At 40.6% G+C, this 23,233-nt stretch overlaps 1 protein-coding gene across 1 annotated transcript in view; it reads left to right on the top strand.

Moving 5' to 3' along the window:
* FHIT (fragile histidine triad diadenosine triphosphatase) overlaps window positions 1-23,233 on the top strand; it is an 813,394-nt gene that overhangs the window by 529,561 nt on the left and 260,600 nt on the right. The window contains exons 2-3 of the mRNA XM_007453149.1: window positions 11,204-11,349; window positions 13,774-13,803. Coding sequence (XP_007453211.1) covers window positions 11,204-11,349; window positions 13,774-13,803 — 176 coding nt within the window. The remainder of the gene's footprint in view (window positions 1-11,203; window positions 11,350-13,773; window positions 13,804-23,233) is intronic.

Below are 23,233 nucleotides of genomic sequence, written 5' to 3'. Positions count from 1 at the left end.
CCCGTGTCCCCTGCATCGGCAGGCGGACTCTCAACCACTGCGCCACCAGGGAAGCCCAGAATTTCCTGCTTTTTGTGGCTGAATAGTATTCCATTGTATATATATATATACACCACATCTTCTTAATCCATCATCTCTTGATGGACACTTAGGTTGCTTCCATACCTTGGCAATTGTAAATAACGCTGCTATGAACATTGGGGTGCATGTGTCTTTTCGAATTAGTGTTTTTGTTTTTTCAGATATATACCCAGGAGTGGAATTGCTGTGTCATATGGTAGTTCTATGTTTAGTTTTTTGAGAAACCTCCTTACTGTTTTCCACAGTGGCTGTACCAATTTACATTTAGCTGGGTGTCTTTTTGATTAGGAATTCAGGACTTAGCTTTTTTTTTTTTGAAGTGCATTTCCCTCAGTTATTTTCATGTAAGTATGTTGAGTCTGGTCTGGTTCAGTGGTCTCTTAGAAAGATTTCCTAGATTAAGCAACGAATAAGCACACATGCCATCTGCTCTTTCATCAAATATTCATTAAAGGCCTACCCTGCATCAAACGCCATGTATGGTGCCAGGTGAACCTGACCGCTAGGGAATGTTTCATATCTTCTAAGAATGTGCTACCTGCTAAATATTCCCTTTTAAGGTCTTCGTCTTTCTTCTCCCATTTTCTATTTCTCTTCTCCCATTAAGGAGTCTCTCTGTTCTATATTTATAGTTTGGCTGCTCTTTGCTTTCATGTGGTATCTGAACTGTGATGTTAGGTTGCTTCATTGGCTTGTCCAACTGTGCTGAGGATCTGATGGGAAATGGGATTTTCAGTGGCTCTTTAGGGGCATATAAACAAACCTGAAGGTTGGAATCCATGCTTTTCAGGACCTGAGAGAACTTGCCCTGGAAAGATGCTGTCTACATGGGAGCTTGGGTTTCGATCTGGCCACCCCACGGAAGTAGAAACTCAACGTGCTCTCTCCTTATTCCCAAACTGGGTAGAATATAAACGTGTACATGGTAAAGTGCTGTTAAATTGTTTATCTTGCTTGTGGTTTTCCAGCAGCTCTCCCATGAATCGCAGATCTTTAGCATTACTTTCTGATCTATACTAGACGAGAAAGCTTTTCACAGAGTTTTTGAAGCGATTCTCACAGCAGAGTGTATGTGTGGTTTTTAAAATTTTTTTTATATCCCTCATTGGAAATGATCCTTAAATATTTCTTTCAGCTGCTGAGCGTACTTTATTTCTCTTCTATTGAAATTCTTCTCCAACTCTTAACACCTAAGAGCGTTTTTACAACATCGTCATTGTGGTGTGTTCTCACCCCTATGTTGGCACATTATGGACATTACTTCTGCGTGGCAGTAAATTTCTTTTTCAGTACTCTCCTAACCAGAGTGATTTAAAGTTCACATGCTTCTGTATATTTGCGGGACCATACCAATAATACTGAATTTTTGTAATGGTTACTCAGAGACATTGTAAGACCTAGAAATGATTCCATATCATTAAGGAAGGGGAAAAGGAGTCTTGGAAAAAGTATTTCTTTTGCTTTCTAATTAAGAATGGCAGATCCTTTGTGTATATGCTGGTATCTTCCTTCCCTCATGGCAGCTAAAGCTAATAAATCTCCCCATTCTTCCCTCCGTATCCCTGTCAAGGCCTCAGAATCCTCTTCACCATACTGTTCTAAGCAGCTACACAAATTACTTGGAGTTAGCAGAGATGAAACGCATTTAACTTGCTGTGGTCCCTGGGAGAACAGGTGATGAGCAGAGCCCGCTACTGACCTGTAGGGCTGGTCCTGGTCCTGAAAGCACAGTGACATTGCTGGTTGCCTTGCAGAAGGAGAGAGAGCTCTGAGGTCTCACACTGGCAGTTAAATGCTCTAGTTTGTAATTGACATAATCACTTCTGCTCACGACTCCTTGGCCAGAATTCCTTCAGCTTCACCCAAGCACAAGGATACGGGAAGTATAATCCTGTCATGTGCCTGGAATGGCAAGAATGGAAATCGTGAGCCAGTTTCACTAACGACTGCCATGTTCCATTTGATGTATTTTAATGCTCAGCTTCAGCATATTTCACTAGGCAGAAGGCCCTCTTGCTTTGCTCATATGATTCACAGGATATTTACTCTACTTTTTGGTTAAAAAACTGAGATCTTCGGGCATCTCTACGTGTAGGTAAAGGAGGCTCAGTAGTCCCAACATCCTTTGGAACACTTGTCGTATGTAGAGTTCTTCAAAAAAAGAAAAAAAAAAATTAGTCTTACTGTTTAAAGAAAAAAAGGATATGAGAAATGCTGCTCAATATCTCTCTCTCTTTTTTTTTTTTAAGTCACAATGCACATTAGTACATCATATATCCTGATGAGTCCTGCTGTAAAGAAACCTATTTTACCTCATTTCATTCAGTGTTTCTTAATCTTCTTTGACTACACAATATTGTTTTTCTTGTATCGTGTCTAATAACATCTCATGGAAGCAGTGTTCTGGGGAACCACTGTAGTAAACACTGCGCTAGGTACCTGGAGACTTTTATCACCTTGGGAAGCATTGAAACAGCATGGACAATTTTACTGCATGGCCCAGGATTCTCACTTTATAACTGTGTGACCTTGGATATATAGTATCACTTTTTTTGACCTCTGCTTCTGAACGTGGAAAAATGGGGGTGATATTATCTACCTCAATGCATTGCTGATTGTCACTAGGTCAAAATAGGCTGCAAACAAATGTTGTATATTGTCTCCTTCCCTTACTGATATCGTATACTTTCTCCCACATATTTAGTTTAATATAAGCATGTAACTTCTTTTCCAATTCTGATTCTCTTAGGATAATCAATATAGGATTCTTTTGCCTTGAAATAGTCACAGACTATGTGAAATTTAAACCAGAGAATCTGCACCAGAGTGCATCCCGGCTGCGGACTCCTCTTTCACTTTACTTTCTTTGAAAGCCACCCATTTACTTCTCCGTACGAATATGATTCTCCCCTCTAAGCATCCAGATCGGTGCAGAAGTTTGGGGATTGCTCAGGGCAGATCTGCCAGGGGAAAGATACCTGATTCCTCTCCCGCAGTTGACTAAGTACTTGTTGTATCTTTGGCCCAAAGCATTCTCCAGGACACAACATGAGAATTCTAGAAGATACTTGTGAGGTGCTTGCATTGAGATCCAGGTATGAGCAGAATACTATCATTATCTTAATTACATTGTGCTGGAATTTATCATACTGTGCAAATTAAATTTGCTTAAAATTACATTCATGCCATTTATGCTTATGGTTGATGAATATTCTATGAAGTCTTGAGTTACCGAAGTGGGTTTGTTAATATCCCATAAAGAAAGGTGTGGCCCAGACTGTCAAGACTCTTCTTCAGAATTGTATTGGTTCATTTTTTGGACAATATTTCTACCTTTCTGCTTAAAAAAAAAAAAATCACAGAATTACCTACATTGCGAGTAGTAGATTACTTTTGAGATGCCACCTACTTTGATTCAAAACTCTGCAGCTGTGCCACTTAGCTCAAATAAATTGAACCTTTTCTCAAAAATACCTCACCGTCATCCTGGTGTTGTTTTTTGAAGTGACATTAAGAATTATTTTAAACATTTGCAAGGACTAGGATTATTTATTAGAGCAAATAATTCGTTACACGGGGTCTACAGAAGTCTGCAGTGCAAACTGGAAAGTTCCTTGTTTGTCATTAAACTACATACTGATCTACAGTAGAGATGAATACAGACTCTTCTTTTTTTATTAGTTAGAAGAATTACTAATTGTTCATTTTATTTGATGTCGACTTATTCCATATTCATATATACACATGCTAATCAGCTTCATTGGGATCAGTGATATTTTGATGGTTTGATTTATTTTAGTGACTTTTCTATTATGAATCCCTAGAGTAGATCAGATTTGGACAAATAGATGGAAGCAAGTCTGAGCATCTCTGAGAATAATATTCTGCTGTTGTCTTTAATTAATCATCTGAATCAGTACATTTCCATTTCTGTGTCACGACTCTATATTTACATATTTCATATTTGTCATGGAAATGCTCATAAAAATTATTTTTTAAATCATCAGTTATTATCTTTGATGAGCAAATTTCAAACTTATCAAATTTTTTGGAATAACAGTGTAGCAACATAATGATCCTTTGATATTGTTGGGACAGTTCTCACTTTTACAGCATCTCATTTTGTTCTTGATGCCACCAGACCTTTGCAGTTGTTTCTGTGGTTCACGACAGTTGTTGGCTGTCAGCTGGGGTTCCTTAGTTCTCTTTCACTTGGCTCCTGTCTCCAGTAGCCTAGCTGGACTTTTTCCACAGTGTGTTGGTCTCAGGGTTCCAAAAAGACAGAAAAAACAGAAGTTGCAACGTCTGTTAAGGCCTGACCTTGGAAAGTCACATAGCAACACTGATCGCATTCCACTGGTCAAAGCAAGCCACAGGCCAGTCCAAACTCAGTGGGAAGGGAAATAGACTCCAACTTTTGGTGAGAGGAGCCGCAAAGTCACTTTGCAAAGGGGCATGTAGGATGGGAGGGATTCTTGTGCTAGTATTGGTGAATGAGCTACCACAATATCTTTAGGTTTCATTGGTGTAAAGATTCCATTTCATTTCTTTCTTGCATTGTGTGTATTCTGAACTGGCTGTGTGTCAGCAAGAGTTCCACACAGGGTCTGGCATGTTGCCACGTCACTTTAACGTGGCAAAGACACCCTTCATGTTCATGCGAAAGGACAGAGACAGTCACTTCTGGGCTGGTGGTGAGAGTGGAGGGGAAGAGGCAAAGGAAAGGCATTACCCAGTTTCTGGTAGTCCTTGGTGATATAAATGATGCTATGAGAAAGTCAATGGCTCCCAATAATTAGACTGTCCAACAAGCAATGGGATTTTCAGTGTGTCCGACAGCCTGACTCATTGACATAGACTGTAATACCTAATCTTCCTCCTATCTGTCAACCAAGGGGAGCCCGAGTTTCCTTGAAGAAACAGAAGCTCAAAGCTGGAAAAGGGCAAAAATTCAGGCTCTGCATCCCTCTTACTTCCTCCCGCTGATAAAGATGGTTCTCTCATTCTTGATCCCCTTGTTCACAGTTCCCTGTTAGAACAAGGGCATACTCAGGGCTTCCTTTGCCCAGCACTGAGGCCTCCTTCCACTGTGGGGTTGTACGTCCCCTCTGCTTTCTTCATTTGAGGCTGGGTTTTTCTCAGGCAGTTAGCAGTTTTGCAGTCTGATTGTATTTCATGAAGTGTGATTCTCTTCCACGAACAGAAGGAGTCTGGGAATGGAGGGCACACTTTTAATGAGAGGACCGGCAGAGACTGAGTCATGAAAGCTATACAAAGTGTAACACCACAATGCTACGCTTAATAACATGGACTTTGGAATCAGACAGATTTGGGTTGAATTCTAGTTTTAGTCTCCTATGGAGTGTGCTGTCTTGCACAGATTTCTTATCTTCTGTGAGCTGTAATTTCCTCATCCGCAAAATAGGAATTATAATAGTCCTCCATTGGTTTGTTGGAAAGGTGAAGTCAACGAGAGTCCATATATAAATGGAACGGTGATTTTGGCCAAAGGAAGAATACCCAACAACTTTCTTTGATGCATAAGTTGCTAGGCCATTTTCAAGGATAGATCTTGGTCCAAATTTGGAGAAATAGTTTCTGATTTTAGAAAATGGGAATGCAGGACCATACTGAAAAGTTTGTCTGACACCCCTAGGCAGAGTTAGGTCCTGCCTTCTCTATGCTCCCACAACATTCTGTACTGATTTCTATCAATAGCACTCATCTCTCAGCATCGTATGATCTGTTTATGCTACATGATAGTTTGGGATAATAGAGTGTGAACACTTCAAGGTCAGTTACTCTGTCACATTCATCTTGGCATCCTAAGTTTTCACACAAACCCCGGACTGAAAGGAGACTGTAGTTGTGGGGTGGATGGATGAGTGAGTTGCCAGCCAACCCTCTGGTTGGTTCGCTCTCCTGTTTGTAAAGTCCGCTTTAAATCTCATATGCACTAAAAAGTCTTCTTTGATTTTCCTCTGCTATGAGAAATCCCTTTGTCGACCATAGGAACTAAATCATAATTATTGCCCTTCTCTTCTTTAAAAAAAACTGTTATTACTAAATGAATGTGTCTCCTTTAGATTATAGGGAGAGGCCAGATCCCATTTGATAATCTCTTTCACAGGCTTTCAGACATAATGAGTACTGGATAAACATATTAAATTCAATTGAGTAGATTACCTTCTTTGAGGGTCATCATGCACGTTGGCTAAAAAGTCTCTTCAGAGGTGTTAATTCTACGCAAAGGGGACCCAAGGGAAAGTGTGTTCTTGTAGCCCATGCACAATATGGGATTTGCCCGCTAACAAGGCCTAAGAGTCTCCAAATTAAATTATATTGCACCTGTGATGTTACCTTAAAACAACTGGCATATAAACAGTGGCAGAAGAATTTCAAGAGCTGTCTGCTGTTCTTCAAAATTAATTTGATTTCCCTGAGTTGCTTGTCTAGGAACAACATGGAGCACATGGTACCCACCATCTTCGGGTAATATGGTATTTTCTTCTAAGGCTTGTGCACTTATTTTGAGAAAATAATTGTATTCTCAGAAGAATTTGTGAATAACACAGTTTTGGTGCTCTCACGTGTTTGCGGATCACATGCCTCATTTTTCCATTTGGTAGTGGCAGAAACTCCTTGAGTTGTAATGGGGAGTATTACTTGTGATTTATCTATGTGGTGTCAATACCACAACACATTTTATGGTTGTGATTAGTCTTTAAAAGCATCAGAATTATTACAGAGTCATGAAAATGTTCTGCCGTGTTGACATGTTTTTCTTAGAAAGGTAATTTTTTTAAGATACGTAATATTTTTCTAATATGCTATTAAGATAACGTTGTAGTCCTCAGTTTAGGAAAAGAGGAATACCCTCCCGCCACAATACTTTCAGTTTCCTTTACTTAATTTTTTTCTGATGTGATTCCTCTAAATCAAGGGCTGCCACTTCAAGGCCCACGGGCCAAATCCGGCCAGGCTCCTCTTTTTGTATATAAAGGTTTCCTGGGATATAGCCACACCTATTTGTGTTTGTATTATCTATGGCTCCTTAGGCATATGGCCCACCAAACCTAAAATATTTACCATCTGGCCCTTTGCAGAAAAAGTTTGCTGATCTGCTTTGGCTTCTTTATGAACCTCTTTATATTTTCAGGTAGCCATGGGATAATTCATCCCACTCAGAGGTTCCCCATGGTTACTCTAGAACCCTTGCCTTACTCAGGTGCCCCAGGTCCCCACTGCATTGGGCAGCCCTCTGTGCTTCTATCTGTGCCCCGGATACTACTGCGGTTGTGTATTTCAGTGCCTGTCTCCCGGACCAGAAGGACAGGAACACCTTCTTAGTCTCCTTTGCTGTTCCCAGAGCCTAGTACAGTGTCCACACTTAAGTGATGCTCAGTGTTCATTGAAGGAACAAATGAGTTACATGTCTCAGTCACAATATAAAGCAGCATTTTAATAGATACAGTTTATCTGAGGCTCTGAGTATTCTAGAAACTGCTTCTTTCTAGTTATAAAAGGGTTTTTAAAAAAGGCTTTTACCGTCACAATTTTATTTCCTTTGGGCTCATGTGAAAATTAGTTTACGTTAAAAATGAGTTTACATTTCTCCAGCTTTCATCTAACATTAGTTCTAACCATGCTAGATCTTAAGGATAAACTTCTTTGAATTAAAAAATATATATATTGCAGACTATCTCAATCTTGTATAGATGATTGAAAAGTAAATGAATGTCATCTCCATTTTGTCAGGGTTTTAGTACTCAGAGGTGGCTGATACAAGGGTCTGGTTTATTATTTATTCCCTCATTCCAGCAAGACTAAGTGTCTCTGGTGTTGTAGGTGGCGGTGAAAGAGCAATAAACAAGACAAAGCCTTTACTCTTGTGGTGCTTCCTTTCTCGTCTGGGTACATAGTAACCAGCCAAGAAAACTGCCAGCTGGTGGCAGGGGGGCTGTGAAAAGATTAAAATAGGGTGATATAAGAGTGAGTAAGCAAGTAGCAGTTTAAAGTCCCTAGCAGTTAATTGTTCTTTTGAGAGAGTGGCATTGGAATTAGGATCTGAATGATAAGAAAGAAGCGGCCATGTGAAGATCAGGGGGAATTGATCTGGGCAGAACAAATAACCAGGACAAAACCCCCAAATCTAGGAAGGAGCTTAGTGTGTTTGAAGAACAGAAAGAAAGCAACTATGGCAGATGTATAGTATGCTAGAGAGGAGTGAGGAAAAAGAGGCTCAGGAGGTAGGTAGGCATCAGTCAGGATGCAGCCTATGGTGAGGTTAAGGCTCAGGCTCTTGTCTTCTCTGGTTGTAAAGGAACTGAGGGAAGACGGTTGATGCTGGCTTTCTGATGCCCAGTTAGTGCTCAGAATGGCCCCAGGGAGTGTGACGGTTAGCGAATCTGCTACTGGCCAGGTCAGCTTCTCACACTGCAACCAGAGGCTCCAGAGCCCCACGGTGTGTAATGCCAGACCCAGCTACCTCCGTGTAGAGTGATGCGGAACCCACCTTTGTGGCCATTTCTAGGTTGAGATGGCTGTTTGGCCATCCTCTGGGTCCCAACAGAACAAAGACAGTGATCACCCACATTACTGCAGAGTAATCACCCTTGAGAGTAATCTCCATTTCATCTTATTTTTTGCATCAAAATGTCTGTGTGTGATATGCAGATAAGATGACTTTTTAACAAAAGGTTGGGTTGCAGGGAATATTATGTCAGGACAATGTTGCCTAAATGGGTTGCTGAAAAATATTCACCTAAATGAGAATGTGCTTAGCTGTTGAAATCTTTTGTGATATGTTGTATTTCTATATTAATATTCAGTTACAGTAAAAAATATATGTGATGTATCACCCTGCGGTCAGGTATGTACAGGATAGAACTTCTCACATCTTCAACCATTTTGGTTCCCTTCCATAAACAGTTTGATTCGTTAAACTTGGGTTAAGCTGATTCTTAGCACCGGGTAAGAAAATGGACAGGTAATAAGATACAGTTTTTTATGGCATTGGAAAAAAACCTTTCAGATGTCATTGATATTACTAAAGTAACGTTAGACCCAAAGATTGCCAGATTCATTCCTTCAGTTTTCACAGTAAGCAGTTGTTTCAATAGAATGTTATTCCCTTCCCCACCTAGTTGCTGTGTGCAGACATAGCCAACCACAGTAATTATGAATATTGCTGGAAGCTTGCAAAATTGTCATCTTGCTGTGGTTTGGTGAAGTCAGAGCCCAAGGGAGGGTGTAAATTAAAGCAGGGTGGAGGAAGATGGGGAAAGGGCTCTTTTAACAGCAAAAAAAGCAACTCAGTGGGAGTGGAGGCTGGCAATCAGCTCAGAGGAAATGAAAGGAAATTCTCCATTTCTAAATGGTTCATTGACCCATGATAATAAAGCAGCCCTGCCAAAGAAGGATAATTATCTTTTTAAGTATCAGATGCCCTGTGGGTGAAGGCCTCCCTTCTCCTCTCTTGAAAAATGAACTCAGATTAAACAAATACTCGTTTTCCTAGTTTACCGTTGACATAAATTTCCTGATTATGAGCAAAATTAATCAGTTTTCCCTCTCTATTTCCCCCTGTTTTATGGAAATCAGGCCCGCCCAGCTGAGCTCAGTGCATTTCCCCTTGGGTCCTGAGTCCTACCAATAGTATGGTGGGCTAAAATGCTTGATATTCTGGTGAGACTAGCAACTGTAGACTTGTGGTTTTATTATGCCCCTTAGCTGCTTGGCTCAAAGCAGAAGCATGTTCTTTTAAAACAAGAAAAACGAAAGAAACAGAAAAGAACATTAGCTTTCTTTCTCCTGCTGGTACCTGAAAACTGAACAAAAATTAATGTAGCTTGTGTGTGTATACACATGTATGTGTACATGTCTATATGTGTATACCCATACATTTACGAGTTCAAATACAAAAAGGAACTGAAACGTTATTGATGATGTGACGCTGAATGTTTATTTGCTACCAACAAATGATCAAACCTGCATCCTTTTTCTCTAGAATTTGTTGTTTGTTCAGACCAATAATTTAATATGTTGATTTGTCTGACTAATAGAATACATTAAGATGGCTCCCTTCGCACAAGCAGACACCCCTTGTTTTAACTTAATAATTTACCTTCAACTGCCTTCTTGAATTCTTAATAATCAGTTTGAGGAATGCTTGTCATCGGTTGCTTAACCGTGTGGCACATCTCCTTGTTATAAATGAAGTTCACTGAACATTTTCAGAATCTCTATACTCCTTTTAAAAATAAAATCCTATTGTCTTTTTTTTTTTTTTTTTTTTTTTTTTTTTTTTTTTTTTTTTTTTTTTTTTTTTTTTTTTTTTTTTTTTTTTTTTTTTTTTTTTTTTTTTTTTTTTTTTTTTTTTTTTTTTTTTTTTTTTTTTTTTTTTTTTTTTTTTTTTTTTTTTTTTTTTTTTTTTTTTTTTTTTTTTTTTCGGTATGGGGGCCTCTCACTGTTGTGGCCTCTCCCGTTGCAGGGAACAGGCGCCGGACGCGCAGGCTCAACGGCCATGGCTCACGGGCCCAGCCGCTATGCGGCATGAGGGATCCTCCCGGACCGGGGCACGACCCCGTGTCCCCTGCATCGGCAGGCGGACTCTCAACCACTGCGCCACCAGGGAAGCCCCCTGTTGTCTTTTGATTACATATTTTTCTACAGAGATATTGAAATTAAAGTTTTGATTGTGATGCTCTTCATAGAAAAACAAACTGAATATTCCAGTTGCTTTTCCAACCCAGGGCCTTTGGCTGCTTGAGAAGATAGAGCTTGAGAATAGGGGTCAGGAGATAACGGTCCAGAATAGATCCTGCCTCGTGGCATAATTATTTCAGCCAGCACTTAAGTCTCTCTGAATACTGATGTCTTTTTCTCTTAAGAGAATTTCTTCAGTGCGCCATAGCTTCTCCTGTAAAGTATAATTAACCGTGTTTGTAAGCTCTCTTTGAACTCCTTGGAGTTCAGTGGTTGGTAAATATTTGTTCTTTTATTCCTTAGCCTTTGTGAGTTCAGGCCCTGGACCAAGGGGATTCAAGCCTGTGGGTATAAACTTCTTGGTAAAAATGGTCCCTAAAGCAAGCAGAATGTACCTTAACAGACCTCACTGCAGATGTCCTCGTGTGTCCCCTCCGGCCAGTGGAGCGCTTCCGAGACCTGCATCCCAGTGAAGTGGCCGACCTGTTTCTGGCAGCACAGAGAGTCGGGATGGCAGTGGAAAAGCATTTCCAGGGCACCTCTCTCACCTTTTCCGTGCAGGTGAGTGTACAGATAGCTCGCTCATCCAGGGCCACCCTACTATCCACAAGGCCCCGAGGTGGACTTGGTGAACAGGGTGGAATATCAGCAGAGGCAATGCGCACAGGCTTGTTGACCAAGCAGCTGGGAGTACTGGACGTGTGATGTATGTGACGGGCATGAAGACATTCCAGATCTTTTATTGGAACTGGGGCTGGACATGTCATTTTGATTCCAGGAGAAATATGTTTTGAGCCCTGCTCTATTTCTAGGGGAATAGAGATATGCAGGTTAGGTAGGGCCTCGCCCTCACAAGGCTGACCTTTTTAATTCAAGCTTCAGTGATTGATTATGGATTGCTTATGGTTTGAAGCTGGATTGATTGAGTGTTCAGTGTGGCCTACTTCCTGGTAAAGAAGCTAGACCCCCAATTACTAGAGATCTTTAGGCCGAGTTTGAGCCAACGCTTGTCAGTGTGGGAGGAGGAGGTCCGCGGTGGGTCATCAGCTGTGGGAATTGAGTGAATCTTCAGGTAGAATATACCATGAACCCTTTCTTATCGCCCATGGAAAGAGCTGCGGGTATCTATACATAATTAAAGCCCTGTGTGGCCTTGAGATTTGATGACTCTCCAAAAACCCTTTGGAAAGAAGTAGATGGTTTCATGATGCAAGACCTTGTACTCAGTGCTTTAGGTAAACTGGATATTTATCATCCTCCCTCTACCCTCCTCAGCTCTCCACCGTAGACTTTAAAAGAGAACAGATAGAGAAGGCCACTGTTTTCAGGTCGTGAAAGACTCTGACTAGAAATGCTCATCTGCATTTTTTTTTTAATTTATTTATTGGCCGCGCCATGCAGCCTGCGGAATCTTAGCATCCCGACCAGGGATCGAACCTGTGCCCCGTGCAGTGGAAGCAAGGAGTCCTAACCACTGGATGACCAGGCAATTCCCTCATCTGCATTCCTTAAAAAAAACCTTTTGCCACCATGTCTGTGTCAAGAGTATCTAAACTTCCTTGTAAAATGTGTGTGGGGTGTGTGTGTGTGTGTGTGTGTGTGTGTGTGTGTGTGTGTGTCTGTCTGTGTGTATTGTGTATTAACCCCTTTGAGTCACCTTCAAGCAGGTAGTTAAGCTCAGGGTGGGTTTATTAAGCTGATGCTGCAAATCATGTTTCCAGAGAGACCAAATGAAGGCAACTGGGTGAAGACATATGTCAGCGTTTAATGGAATACTAGAAGAAAAATCACATTCATAGGAAATGGCCAATGCTGGTTATCTAACATGATTTGCTAGAAACTTAATTCCAAAAATATAGAAACTGATGTTAAAAAATATAGAAACTGTTGCTATTATATAAAGCACTTAGAGTATTTTCATATATGTGGTGTTTTCAAACTTTTTAAAACTTTAACGTACAGTAAGATATATATTTATTTCACAATCACATATTCCCCTCTCCCCCTACAGACATGTAGATAAAGGAAGCAGAAACTTCACAAAGCAGTGTTTACTTATTCTGAACAGTCTAATAGTTTTTGTTCTGTTATCTGATTTCTTTTGTCTTCGGTGCTGGTCACAGCCCATCAAGTTGACTTTATGACCCACTAATAGGTTGAGACTCCAAGTTGGAAAACCACTGATTACACAGGTCTGCTTAATCTTTGCCATAGCAGGGCAAGAATTCTCACCGCAAGTAGTTTGGGTCTTAGAAGTAGAAAGACTTAACCTAAATTTTCAGAGTTGTAATTCAATTTTGAAATTTCTGATTGTAGAAAAATTGCATGTTCTGCTCTTCCCAACCAGCTGAGCACTTACTTGCTTTTGTTTTGTATTGTGGCTGATGACTAGATGAGTTTGCTTATTTTTTAGCTAAGCAAGTAGTTCAGTTGGGCTTCAGAAAGCCGAGGGAAGGACCCAGGATGGGAAAAGCTCAGCTACAATAAACACTTGCACCTTTTCTCCCAAGGTCAGAAGAGCCAGAAAGGGCCCACTCTTGGGTGCTCCCTATATTCTTGCTTCTTGCTTAATGGATTATGTTTATAGCAATTTCCTGAGGAGAGACTTAAAGTAATCAGGCATTAATTAAGCTACATCTGGTTTAAAGATAACCAAAAGGTGTGATACTTAACCTCCCCAAATATTTCCAGTCTTCCTTTAATGCAATTAAAACCACAGCCAAAAGCAAAGAGCATGAAAAGTAGGAAAGGGGTTGACTCACTGCATAATTTATATCATTTTTATACATAACTTCTTACTCTCAAGCGGAAATGGAGAACTGTTGGGCCCCGTACCTTCGAAGCAAATGGTCCCCATGAGGAAACTATAAATTAACACACAATGAAATTGGATCTAAATTATTAACAGGCAATATTTCTGAATAAGCAGGAGATACCATCTATCTGTTCTCACCTCTGTCTTTTTTTTTCCCCCCCTATTTCTAGGATGGCCCCGAAGCTGGACAAACTGTGAAGGTGAGTGCTTATTATGTGCATACAAATTAATAGGGGGCGATTACGAGAACTAATAAAAACTGACACTGAGTCATTTGGAGCACATTGCTGCTTCATTATGTTATCTTTGAGGTCAGAGAGAGCCTTGGTGTCGGAGCCATAAATCGTGACATTGTAAACTTTGCCAAAGCAATATGTTTCACATTCGTTTTCAAGACATTTACCTTTTGTAGTAAAATTATTATTGTTCAAATGCTAAAACAGAAACTAAATCATGGAGTCCTGAAACAGAAACCGAAGTCAAACGAGTTCATGGGAGGTAGTGTCTAGGAGACAGGACATATGCCGCACGTGGATTGCTGGGTCTCCTGTTAAGCCTGTGCCTCTGTGGCAGCCTTCTGGTTCTCTACACTGTATATTGTTGCTTTGCCATTGTTGAGTGGAGGGCTCACAGATACGGTGGCCCCATGGATGTCCCTTCACTCCTCGCCCTTTGCTTCCCTCTGTTCTCCTACTTTCTACCCACACACCTACTTTTTTCCTCCCTTCGTACTTAATACCAAAGTTCAACATAATGGAGTCAGTGGAGCTCAAAGATGAGTTTTGAAGTGTGCCAGCAGATGGAAGGAAGATTTATCAGGATAGTCTCTGCTTCCCTAATAAAGTAAAATAAAAGAATAAAATCCTGGCTGATTCTGAAGCTGAGTTTCAGCCCCCTTCATACAAATGCAAAATGCCTGTGCAGTTAGTTCCTACACCTAAATCATAGAAAAGGCCTTTTTATTCTTTTTCGTTTTTTTTTTTTTTTTGGTGTTAGAAATCTGAAGCAAGTCTAACTGGGGTGCTTATGTTACATTTTGCGAAATAAGATTTTATGGCTTTGAGACTGGCTGTGAGTGAGTAAGGTAATGCTTGGTACCAAACAATGCCCAATAAACATCATCCTCTTTTGATATTCGTCTGCATATGGTTTTAATGCTTAACATAGCTACCGTGGGACTTTTAAAATAGAATCTCTGGGAAATACTTTTGAGGAGCAAATGTCCTACAGAGATTGCCACCAAATTCCTTATGATAAAAAAGAGCTAGCCTTCCTCCAGACACACAGTGTGATAAGGACAGAGGGGATTCACAGTTTTCCCCCACCTCCATGCCAGGCTTCTAAACATGTCGATGCTAAAAAAAAAAACAAAAAAACAAACAAACAAACAAAAACAGTATAATGCAGTAGCTTCATTTTGCAGTTGCTTTTGGAAGTACAAAATGTAAGTGTTTAAGCCTGGTTGCTAGATTTTCTTTTCTTTTTAAAGAATATTCATTTATTTATTTATTTGGCTGCACTGGGTCTTATGTGGCACACGGGGGCACGCAGGATCTAGTTCCCTGACCAGGGAACGAACCTGGGCCTCCTGCACTGGGAGGGCAGAGTCTTAACCGCTGGACCACCAAGCAAGTCCTGCTAGATTTTTTTAAAAATCAATATTCAAATATAAATTGCAACACCACCAGATTAGTTAGGTGTTCTGTGCAGTATCTATTTGATGAAATTCCTTCAGCCATTGAAAGTAATGCTGCAGAGGCATAGCTAGTAACATGGGAGAAATTCAAACCATGTCAAGGGGCATGCAGAGATTGATAGTCTGCACAACATAAACATATCTGAAATTTATATGAATATATAGATTATATGATCTCAAAATTTTATTTTGGGAATCTGAATGGGACGTTAATCTAAACGGGGCATTTTCCTAGACAAGCAGGCACTGAATAGAGACAAAAAGTAGATTAGTGGTTGCCAGGGGCTGGAGGAAGAAGGGAAGGAGAAACGACTACTACCAGGTAAGAGTTTCTTTTTAGGTTGATAAAAATATGGAATTAGTGGTGATGGTTGTGCAACATTATGGATATTTTTAAAACCTACTGAATCGTACATTTTTAAATGGTAAATTTTATGTTATTTGAAATATATCTCAATTAAGAATGATAATAAAAAACCCCAACAAACACCAAGTCTAGCAGAGCTGAGCACCATGGCTGTAGACTCTCTGACTTTAGTACTGACTATTTTTTCATGTCCCAGTCATCGGGCCAAAATTTTTAATGGTTTTGTTAGCTTTGATGGTGGGGTGATGGAGTAATTTTTGGAGTATGGCACTCATATATAAATTGTTGAATGTGGTTCTGATCATCACTGCCATTGTAATTTAGCTTAAGTTGATTTTTTTTTTTTTTACAGTTCTTTTTTTTTAATTGGCAGATTATGTTCTTTTGAACATCTTTCAGTTGTTTCCTATATGATCCCTAATTTCCCCCATATGAATTAGCAGGGCCATCTCAAATCGTTTGTGTAATATTAAATGGCTAAAAGAAAACATCCATATGCATTTGACCTTTGAATAACAGGAGTTTGAACTGTGAGGGTTCACTTATACAGGAATTTTTTTCAGTAGTAAATACTACAGTACTACAGATAAGTGGTTGGTTGAATCTGCAGATGCAGAACTGCGTGTATGGAGGGCTGCCTCTGAATTATACACGGATTTTCTACTTCAAGGGAGGGTCGGAACTCCTAACCCCCAAGTATTAAGGGTCAGCTGTACATAAAACTAAAACCTCAGTGGATGACAAAGTTTTGAAAACTGTCCTTTTAGACCAAGTCTACCTATCACAAGTTATCTAATCTATTTTTTCTAAGTGTGATTCTTATACTACCTACCAACTATTCTTATGCTACCTACCTGAGAATTAATTTTGATGTTACTTTAATAAAAAGGTTGATTCTGTCTTTATTCTGAATTTCCTGATTTAGAATCTTTGTGTGTGGGGCTTGGGAATCTTCATTGTTAACAAGCACACCGCATGATTCTTCTCAGAATGTAAATATTTACCAGCCTTGCTGCTTTATGGTGATAAAGTAGTAGGTGGTGATGGCCACATAACCTTGACCCAAGGAAGCCAGGAGTCAGCCCCTCCAGGGAGTAAAGCTAATCTCTGAGAGGCAGCAGTGAGTGGTGGCATGAAGCGAGATCTTAATCGCCTGCCCAGGAATTGAACCTGGGGAGCCTGGATGAAAACCAGGAATCCCAGTCACCACACCCCCTGGGTCTTGCCCCCAGTGAAAAATGCATTTCTCACGGAAGCAAAAACTGTAAAAACAGGTACAAGTTTATTATTAGAGACATAGCACAACAACAGGTGGGAGAGCACACAGAGCAACAGTTTGTTTAGTTAGGACAGAAGCAAGGCAGAGATGCACACCGGGGAGGAAGGGTGTGGGCGTCCTCCGGAATGAGGAGGAGCCAGGAAAGAGGCGGTTAGGTCATTCATATAGGGCAGTTCTTCCGGGTCTTTGTTTACCTTTGGCCAATTACCTGGTTTCTTTTTCCACACCTGCCCTGCCCTAGGACCCTACCCAACATGCGTGCGCAACGTTTTTCCAAGATGGATTTCAGCCCAGAGGTCTATGGGATGGCCTTAGCATCGCGTATTATGGGGTGGTGCCCCCTCCTTTTGACCCCCCAAGGAGACTTTCTGCGCATGTGCAATGTTTCCCTTGCCTCAAGGGTGGGAAATGTATGACCTCTTGATCTTTTAAGAGGGTTTAGTCCCACTCTGCCCCTGCCATAAAAGTGTCCAATGCCCGGTTATCTACCCTATTCCTGTTATTGTTTCTTATATCAAAGTGCAGATCTCGAAATACAGACAGGAGTCCACTCATAAATATGTAGTCCCGAGCCAGTTGGTCTCTTGCCTCAGGAAATGTAAACAAGGGGCTGTTAATGAATGTCCGGCCTGAAGCCCATCTTATTCTCTCCCCAGGAAGTGTGAACAGGAGGCTGGTTGTCAGTGTCTAGCCTGGGGCCCGTCTACCTCCTGCCTCAATGCCACATGGTCAGTATTTAGCTGCCAGGTTTTGAAAGCTACAAATCATGACTAAGCATTTCAGATTTTGAAATTCACACGGTTGAACATTATGAGGCACTATCTGACAGCCTGCCATGGAAAGCGCAGCGACTGTTTTCTTTTTGCTTCTGTGTCTGACTCTTGGTACCCCGCCCGCCGCCTGGGCCCTAAACGATTTTTGTCTCATGTTGGGTGGGAAGAGCAATAAGCCCAGCAATGATCCCTTCCCTTGCTGCTGTTAGCGGAAGTGCACCACTGAGCGAGCCTCTTGAACGTGGCGCCCCTTTAGGGCTTTTTTGTTTTGTGGGCTTTAAATTCTTCTTTGCAAAGAACAAGGGTGGCCTAGCTTATTCAGTAAGGCGTTTGTAACGAAAGGGAAATATCAAACTAAAAATGTGACCTCTTTTATTTTCTTTATTTTTCTGCGGTATGCGGGCCTCTCACTGCTGTGGCCTTTCCCGTTGCGGAGCACAGGCTCCGGATGCACAGGCCCAGCGGCCATGGCTCACGGGCCCAGCCGCTCCGCGGCATGTGGGATCTTCCCGGACCGGGGCACGAACCCGTATCCCCTGCATCGGCAGGCGGACTCTCAACCACTGCGCCACCAGGGAGGCCCTAAAAATGTGACCTCTTATTTCTCGATTGTTTATTAACTTTCCTGTTTGAGTCTAAAAGTAGGAGGGCATTGCTATCCACCAGGTGATTACTGCTGCAATTTTGATATCCTGCAGGCTTGCGAAATGATCCCTTCTGGTCTCAGCCACATATCGCCATATGCATATCCGTATTATCACGTACCTATACAGCCATACGTCGCTGGGTCATCAGCCTTCCCTGACCAGCCCCTCCTATCTGAAGTAGCCCTCCTAAACCCCTTACCCACTATCCCGTTTGCCTTGGTCGACTAAAAACAAAGACAAAAACCTAAAAGTTGCGAGTTGTGTTTTATTCGGGGACCTTACTGAGGACGTTAGCCTGGGAAGACAGCCTCTCAGCTCTGAGGGACTGTTCCCAAGAGGTCAAGGAGGAACCAGCATATATAGGAGTTTTGCTGAAAAAAAAATGTAGTCAAACATCAAAAGATTACCGATAATCACAAAAAAACAGACATCTCAAGTTAATGGTTTTTTAGTGCTTTTCTATGTATGGGAAGATGCAAGAGTTCAGCTCATTGATATTATTCCTCTGACATGCGTCTTTACTATCTAGGGCCTGGTATCCTGTTTTTCTCCAACTTGAATTGTCCTCAGGGTGCACTGTAGGGGCCGCTGCTGCCCTGGCTGATGGCTTGATGGCAGGCAGCATTCTTTGTTAACTAACATGGCAGGCAACATTTTTTGTCCATGCCTTATTTGATTTCCTTCAAGGCCCTCTTCACTGTCTTTTATTTGTTTGTGTGTTACTTTTTTTTTTTTTTTTTTTTCCTGCACTCATATTATTTCTTTAGTCCCTGTAAGCTTCGTGAGAACCTGCATCTTACCATGGTTTACCGTGGCTCTCTTGGGCAGTGTGGGGAGGAAAATGGAGATGATAATGGTACTTAGCAATGATAGAACAAATACTTCTAAGCTTCTAACTTCAGTTAGCATGAAGAAGCAGATGATATGTCCTAGTATTTCAGTGAGCAGTCAAAGGTGTGGGTTTTCTGGAATTTCTGTCAGGAATCTCCCACATTTTGTCATCACTGACAAAGGCCAGAATTTCCACTAATCAAGTTCCCATATCATACTCCAAAATGTAATTCCACCTAGTCAGATCATTAAGGCAATGTTCAGTCCTTTAAAAGGGATGCTACTGAATAAGTTTAATATGAGCTTTTAGAACAATTATTACGTGTGTCTTTGGGTGGGAGAGTGTTCTAGGTATATCAAAGAGAGAGATTTATGGCAGGCAGGTAATCTAGAATTTTATAAGAGCTATTTATAAAATATGCTTGCTTACACTCTTCTGTTCATGGTGCTTGACTCCTCTACTTACATATTTAATTCTATAGTGTTAATGCAGTGGAAGTGTCTCTTATTAATTGTTGATACATTAGCAATTACTTTTTCAGGTTGCTTTGGGAAGAACAAGGAAAGGAATTCTTTAATGAGCTGTGATTTAAAAATTAAAAAAACAAACAAATAAAGTCTTCCATTCACTGAGGAGTTTCTTCGGTCCCTTCTGCAAGGAGATTTGGTAATCTTTTCAATTCATGAACTTAGAGGACACTTTAGCTCTCAGTAAAGTCCAGGAGTTAATACACTTTGACATCAGTCAGAGGCTCCATAGGAGTATTAGCTCTGCTAATTTATTAGCTGTGTGACTTTTGGTCCAGCCTCTTAACCTCTCTGAACATTCATTTCCTCATTTTTCAAATGGAGGAAACCCTATCAAATGTATTGAGTGATGGTGAGAAGAAACTGATACGAAGATGTGAATAGAACGCCCAACCCACCACATCTTTTCCCTAGGACCTTATGCATGTTTCTTAATTTTAATCTTACCCTCAATTTTCTCGTCCCTAAGACAGGCTAAGGTGTCACTTAGGGAGAATGTTTGTGGTATAGAGGTTGTTTGTGGCCCTGCCTAGTTCGCTTAATTATACACTAAATTCTCTCACTATTAATTATTGCCTTTTAGCTTAAATTCTTAAAAAAAAAAAAAAACTTTCATCTGATCATATCACTTGTGTAGTCTGAATAACTAGTTTGAACTTTTATAAAATTGACCACTTGAACATTCAGAAATCTGCCTTATTAATTGGGGTGAGAAATCTCCGCCCAGATACTTTTAACATCGGCTGTACCCCTCAGTGGTAACGAGTAAGTTGTGCTCCTGAGCCAACAGTGCATTTCACAATTACTCGAAATAGGTTTCAGTAGGACAGAAATCTATCTGCCCCCTATGCTGGTTCAGTAGGTCTGATGTGGGACCCAGGACTCTGCATTTTAACAGACACTGTAAGTGATGTTCATGTACACGTCACTCCAGTGCAATGCCACTTAGCAAAGAAATGACAAGATGTGGAGACATCTCCACATAGCGGCTTGCTTTCAATCCAAAAGTATTCCTAATATTTGTTGTGCAGAGAAAGGAGAAACCGACATCTTAAAAATCAAACTGATTTTACTTGACTGGTATTTATTATTTTCCTCTGGAAAGAAATTTCAAGAGAGCTTTAATTTGCCAGAGAACTTTTATCCTTTGATTAAAGCCACGAAGAAAAGTGTCTTGCCTTGTTTATAGCTAATGCTTGTATTTACTGCTGAAGAATTAGTATCTTCAGGATGCAATAGCTTTTATCTTGTGCAATTGCCTTATAATTTGCGTCTCTGCTCTGAAAATGAATCCAATTTGCCTGGGTTTGGTCAACCAAAATCATCTTTGGTGCTCAGGGGATGGGTTTGGGTGTACAGGTGGGAGTGGATGCCTCCAAGCCCACTCTTCCCCTTGGCAGGTACGTATCTCTGACTCTCCTTCCCCTCCTGGTGATTTGGAGGCAAAACCCTTGGTCCCTGGCTCTCTAGGCAGGAGAAGGGAAGATGAGCCTGTCATTCCCCTGTGGGAAATGTCCTCTCTCATACTAAACCCTCAAGCGTTCTTCTAAGTAACTATCAAATCATTGAGCTTTTCCATTTCTAATTGGTTAATTTTGATTTGCATGATGCCATTTGGATCAAAGCCCTGAAAGAAACATTAACTAATCTCCCTGTTATTCTCCCGTTCCTATTTGCTTCTTTTATCCTTGTTTTCTCAAACTCACAGGCAGCTTAGGTGGGCCTGATGGGGGATGCTGGAGATGGAGTGAGGGTGAAGGGGAAATGTGATCTTCAGAACTGAAGTCCTGATGAAGAGGGAGGACTCTGGAGCCAGGTGGCCTGGTTCCATTCCTAGAAACATCACCTGTTATTTCGATGACTCTTGCAAAAGTCAACCTTTCCTAGTCTCAGCATCTATTTATAAGTTTATAAAATGGGGGCCTTAATAGTATCCTGCCCCTTAGGGGGTGTTGTGACAATCAGATGGACTAAAATACATGTACATGGCCTTTAATATAACACTTGACACACAGGAAAGTCTCAGTAACTGTTTGCTATTAGTTTTATAAGTTTCACTTAATCCTCGCAATTCTCAAAATTGGGCATTAATATTTTACACTTGGGAAAACCAAGGTTTATGGAGGTGGTCACTTATCAACAACCACAACAATGACAACACAAGTTACAAACAGGAGAGGTGCGATTCAAACCCAGGCTTGTCTGAAAGCCCAACTTTCCATTATATCATCTGGCTAGATGTTCCTAAAACCACCTTGCACCCCGTAAGCACAGACAAAGATGTACAGGGAGAGGTTTTGTAAATATTTTGCGTCCCTGAACACATTCATTCTGCATTATTTTTCTCTGCTTAGAATAATGTGTCTTCCATCTAAAAGTACCCAGAGGACTCCCTGTTTAATTTTATTGTACAGGTGAAGGTTAACTAACCTAAATGCTTCTTTATTGGTTTATGTCAATTTACAGCAGAATTATATATTTTAGATGTTTAATCTTTCATTAGTGCTACCAAACAAATCCTTTAGTAATTGGAGGCCCTGACATAGAGCAAAGTGGATATTTGGCTGTTAAATTTATTTTGAGATCCATGACACAAAATGTGGCAAATATTGCAGATGCATTCTTAACGTCAGTGTTCTTACAGGTTTCAGTGACCTGTCTTTTCTACCTGCTGCTCAGAGTTTGGGGGTTTTATTTAATCACTGTCAAATCAAATATCCTGTGAAAGGCAGAGTGTTTTTTATAGACCCTAAAATGCTACAGGCATTATTATTCAGAATCACCTTCTTGCCTCTGTTGATATAGTAAGGGCAGTGACTCACTGTTGTCATTTTGCTGTGAAATACTAGGTTTTCAGTAAATAATCACTGAAGACACTCCTCTCACTATTTTGCTGTGTATGTTTCAGGCCTAAGACATTATGTATAAAATTTCTAACTCCATGTAACCCTTTCAAGTTCAAAGTTTTAAACCTGTGACATGTAAATAATTGTCTAAAATGTCCATTTTTTTAAAAAAAATAACTAAACTCAGTCCAATGAATCGTGGGACAAGGATTCAATCGTTCTAATTAAATATGAGTGGTCACTTCAGTCTTCATAGATGAGCTGTTTGTTACAGACCGCATTATACACCTTAAGTACAGAACGGGGAGTGAAAAGTCCCTAAAATAATGTGCGCTTTGGTTGAAACTGGACACTTCAGCTAAAGCAGATCCAGATGAATTTGCAAACTTTTGTTTCAGTACTCACAGCAGAAATAATAAAATACAAAAGAGGGTTACTTATAGCCTATCTATTTAAGTCTAAAAAATATGGGTCTATATATTGCTTAGAGAAATGGACAACATAGGGTCGGGATGCCTCTAGAATGAGGCAGTAAGAAGGAGGAGCACACAAAGGGGTGTCAAGGATACCCAGGGGCCTTTCACTACATACCTAATACGTTCCTGGTTTTCTATTCTATTATTTATATTTTGTAAAGAAAATACAGGAAACAGTCTCTATAAT

Source organism: Lipotes vexillifer, unplaced genomic scaffold (genome assembly GCF_000442215.2).
Source record: "Lipotes vexillifer unplaced genomic scaffold, Lipotes_vexillifer_v1.1 scaffold212, whole genome shotgun sequence".
NCBI classification, from domain to species: Eukaryota; Metazoa; Chordata; class Mammalia; order Artiodactyla; family Lipotidae; genus Lipotes; species Lipotes vexillifer.
This window is presented reverse-complemented; position numbering and strand designations above follow the sequence as displayed.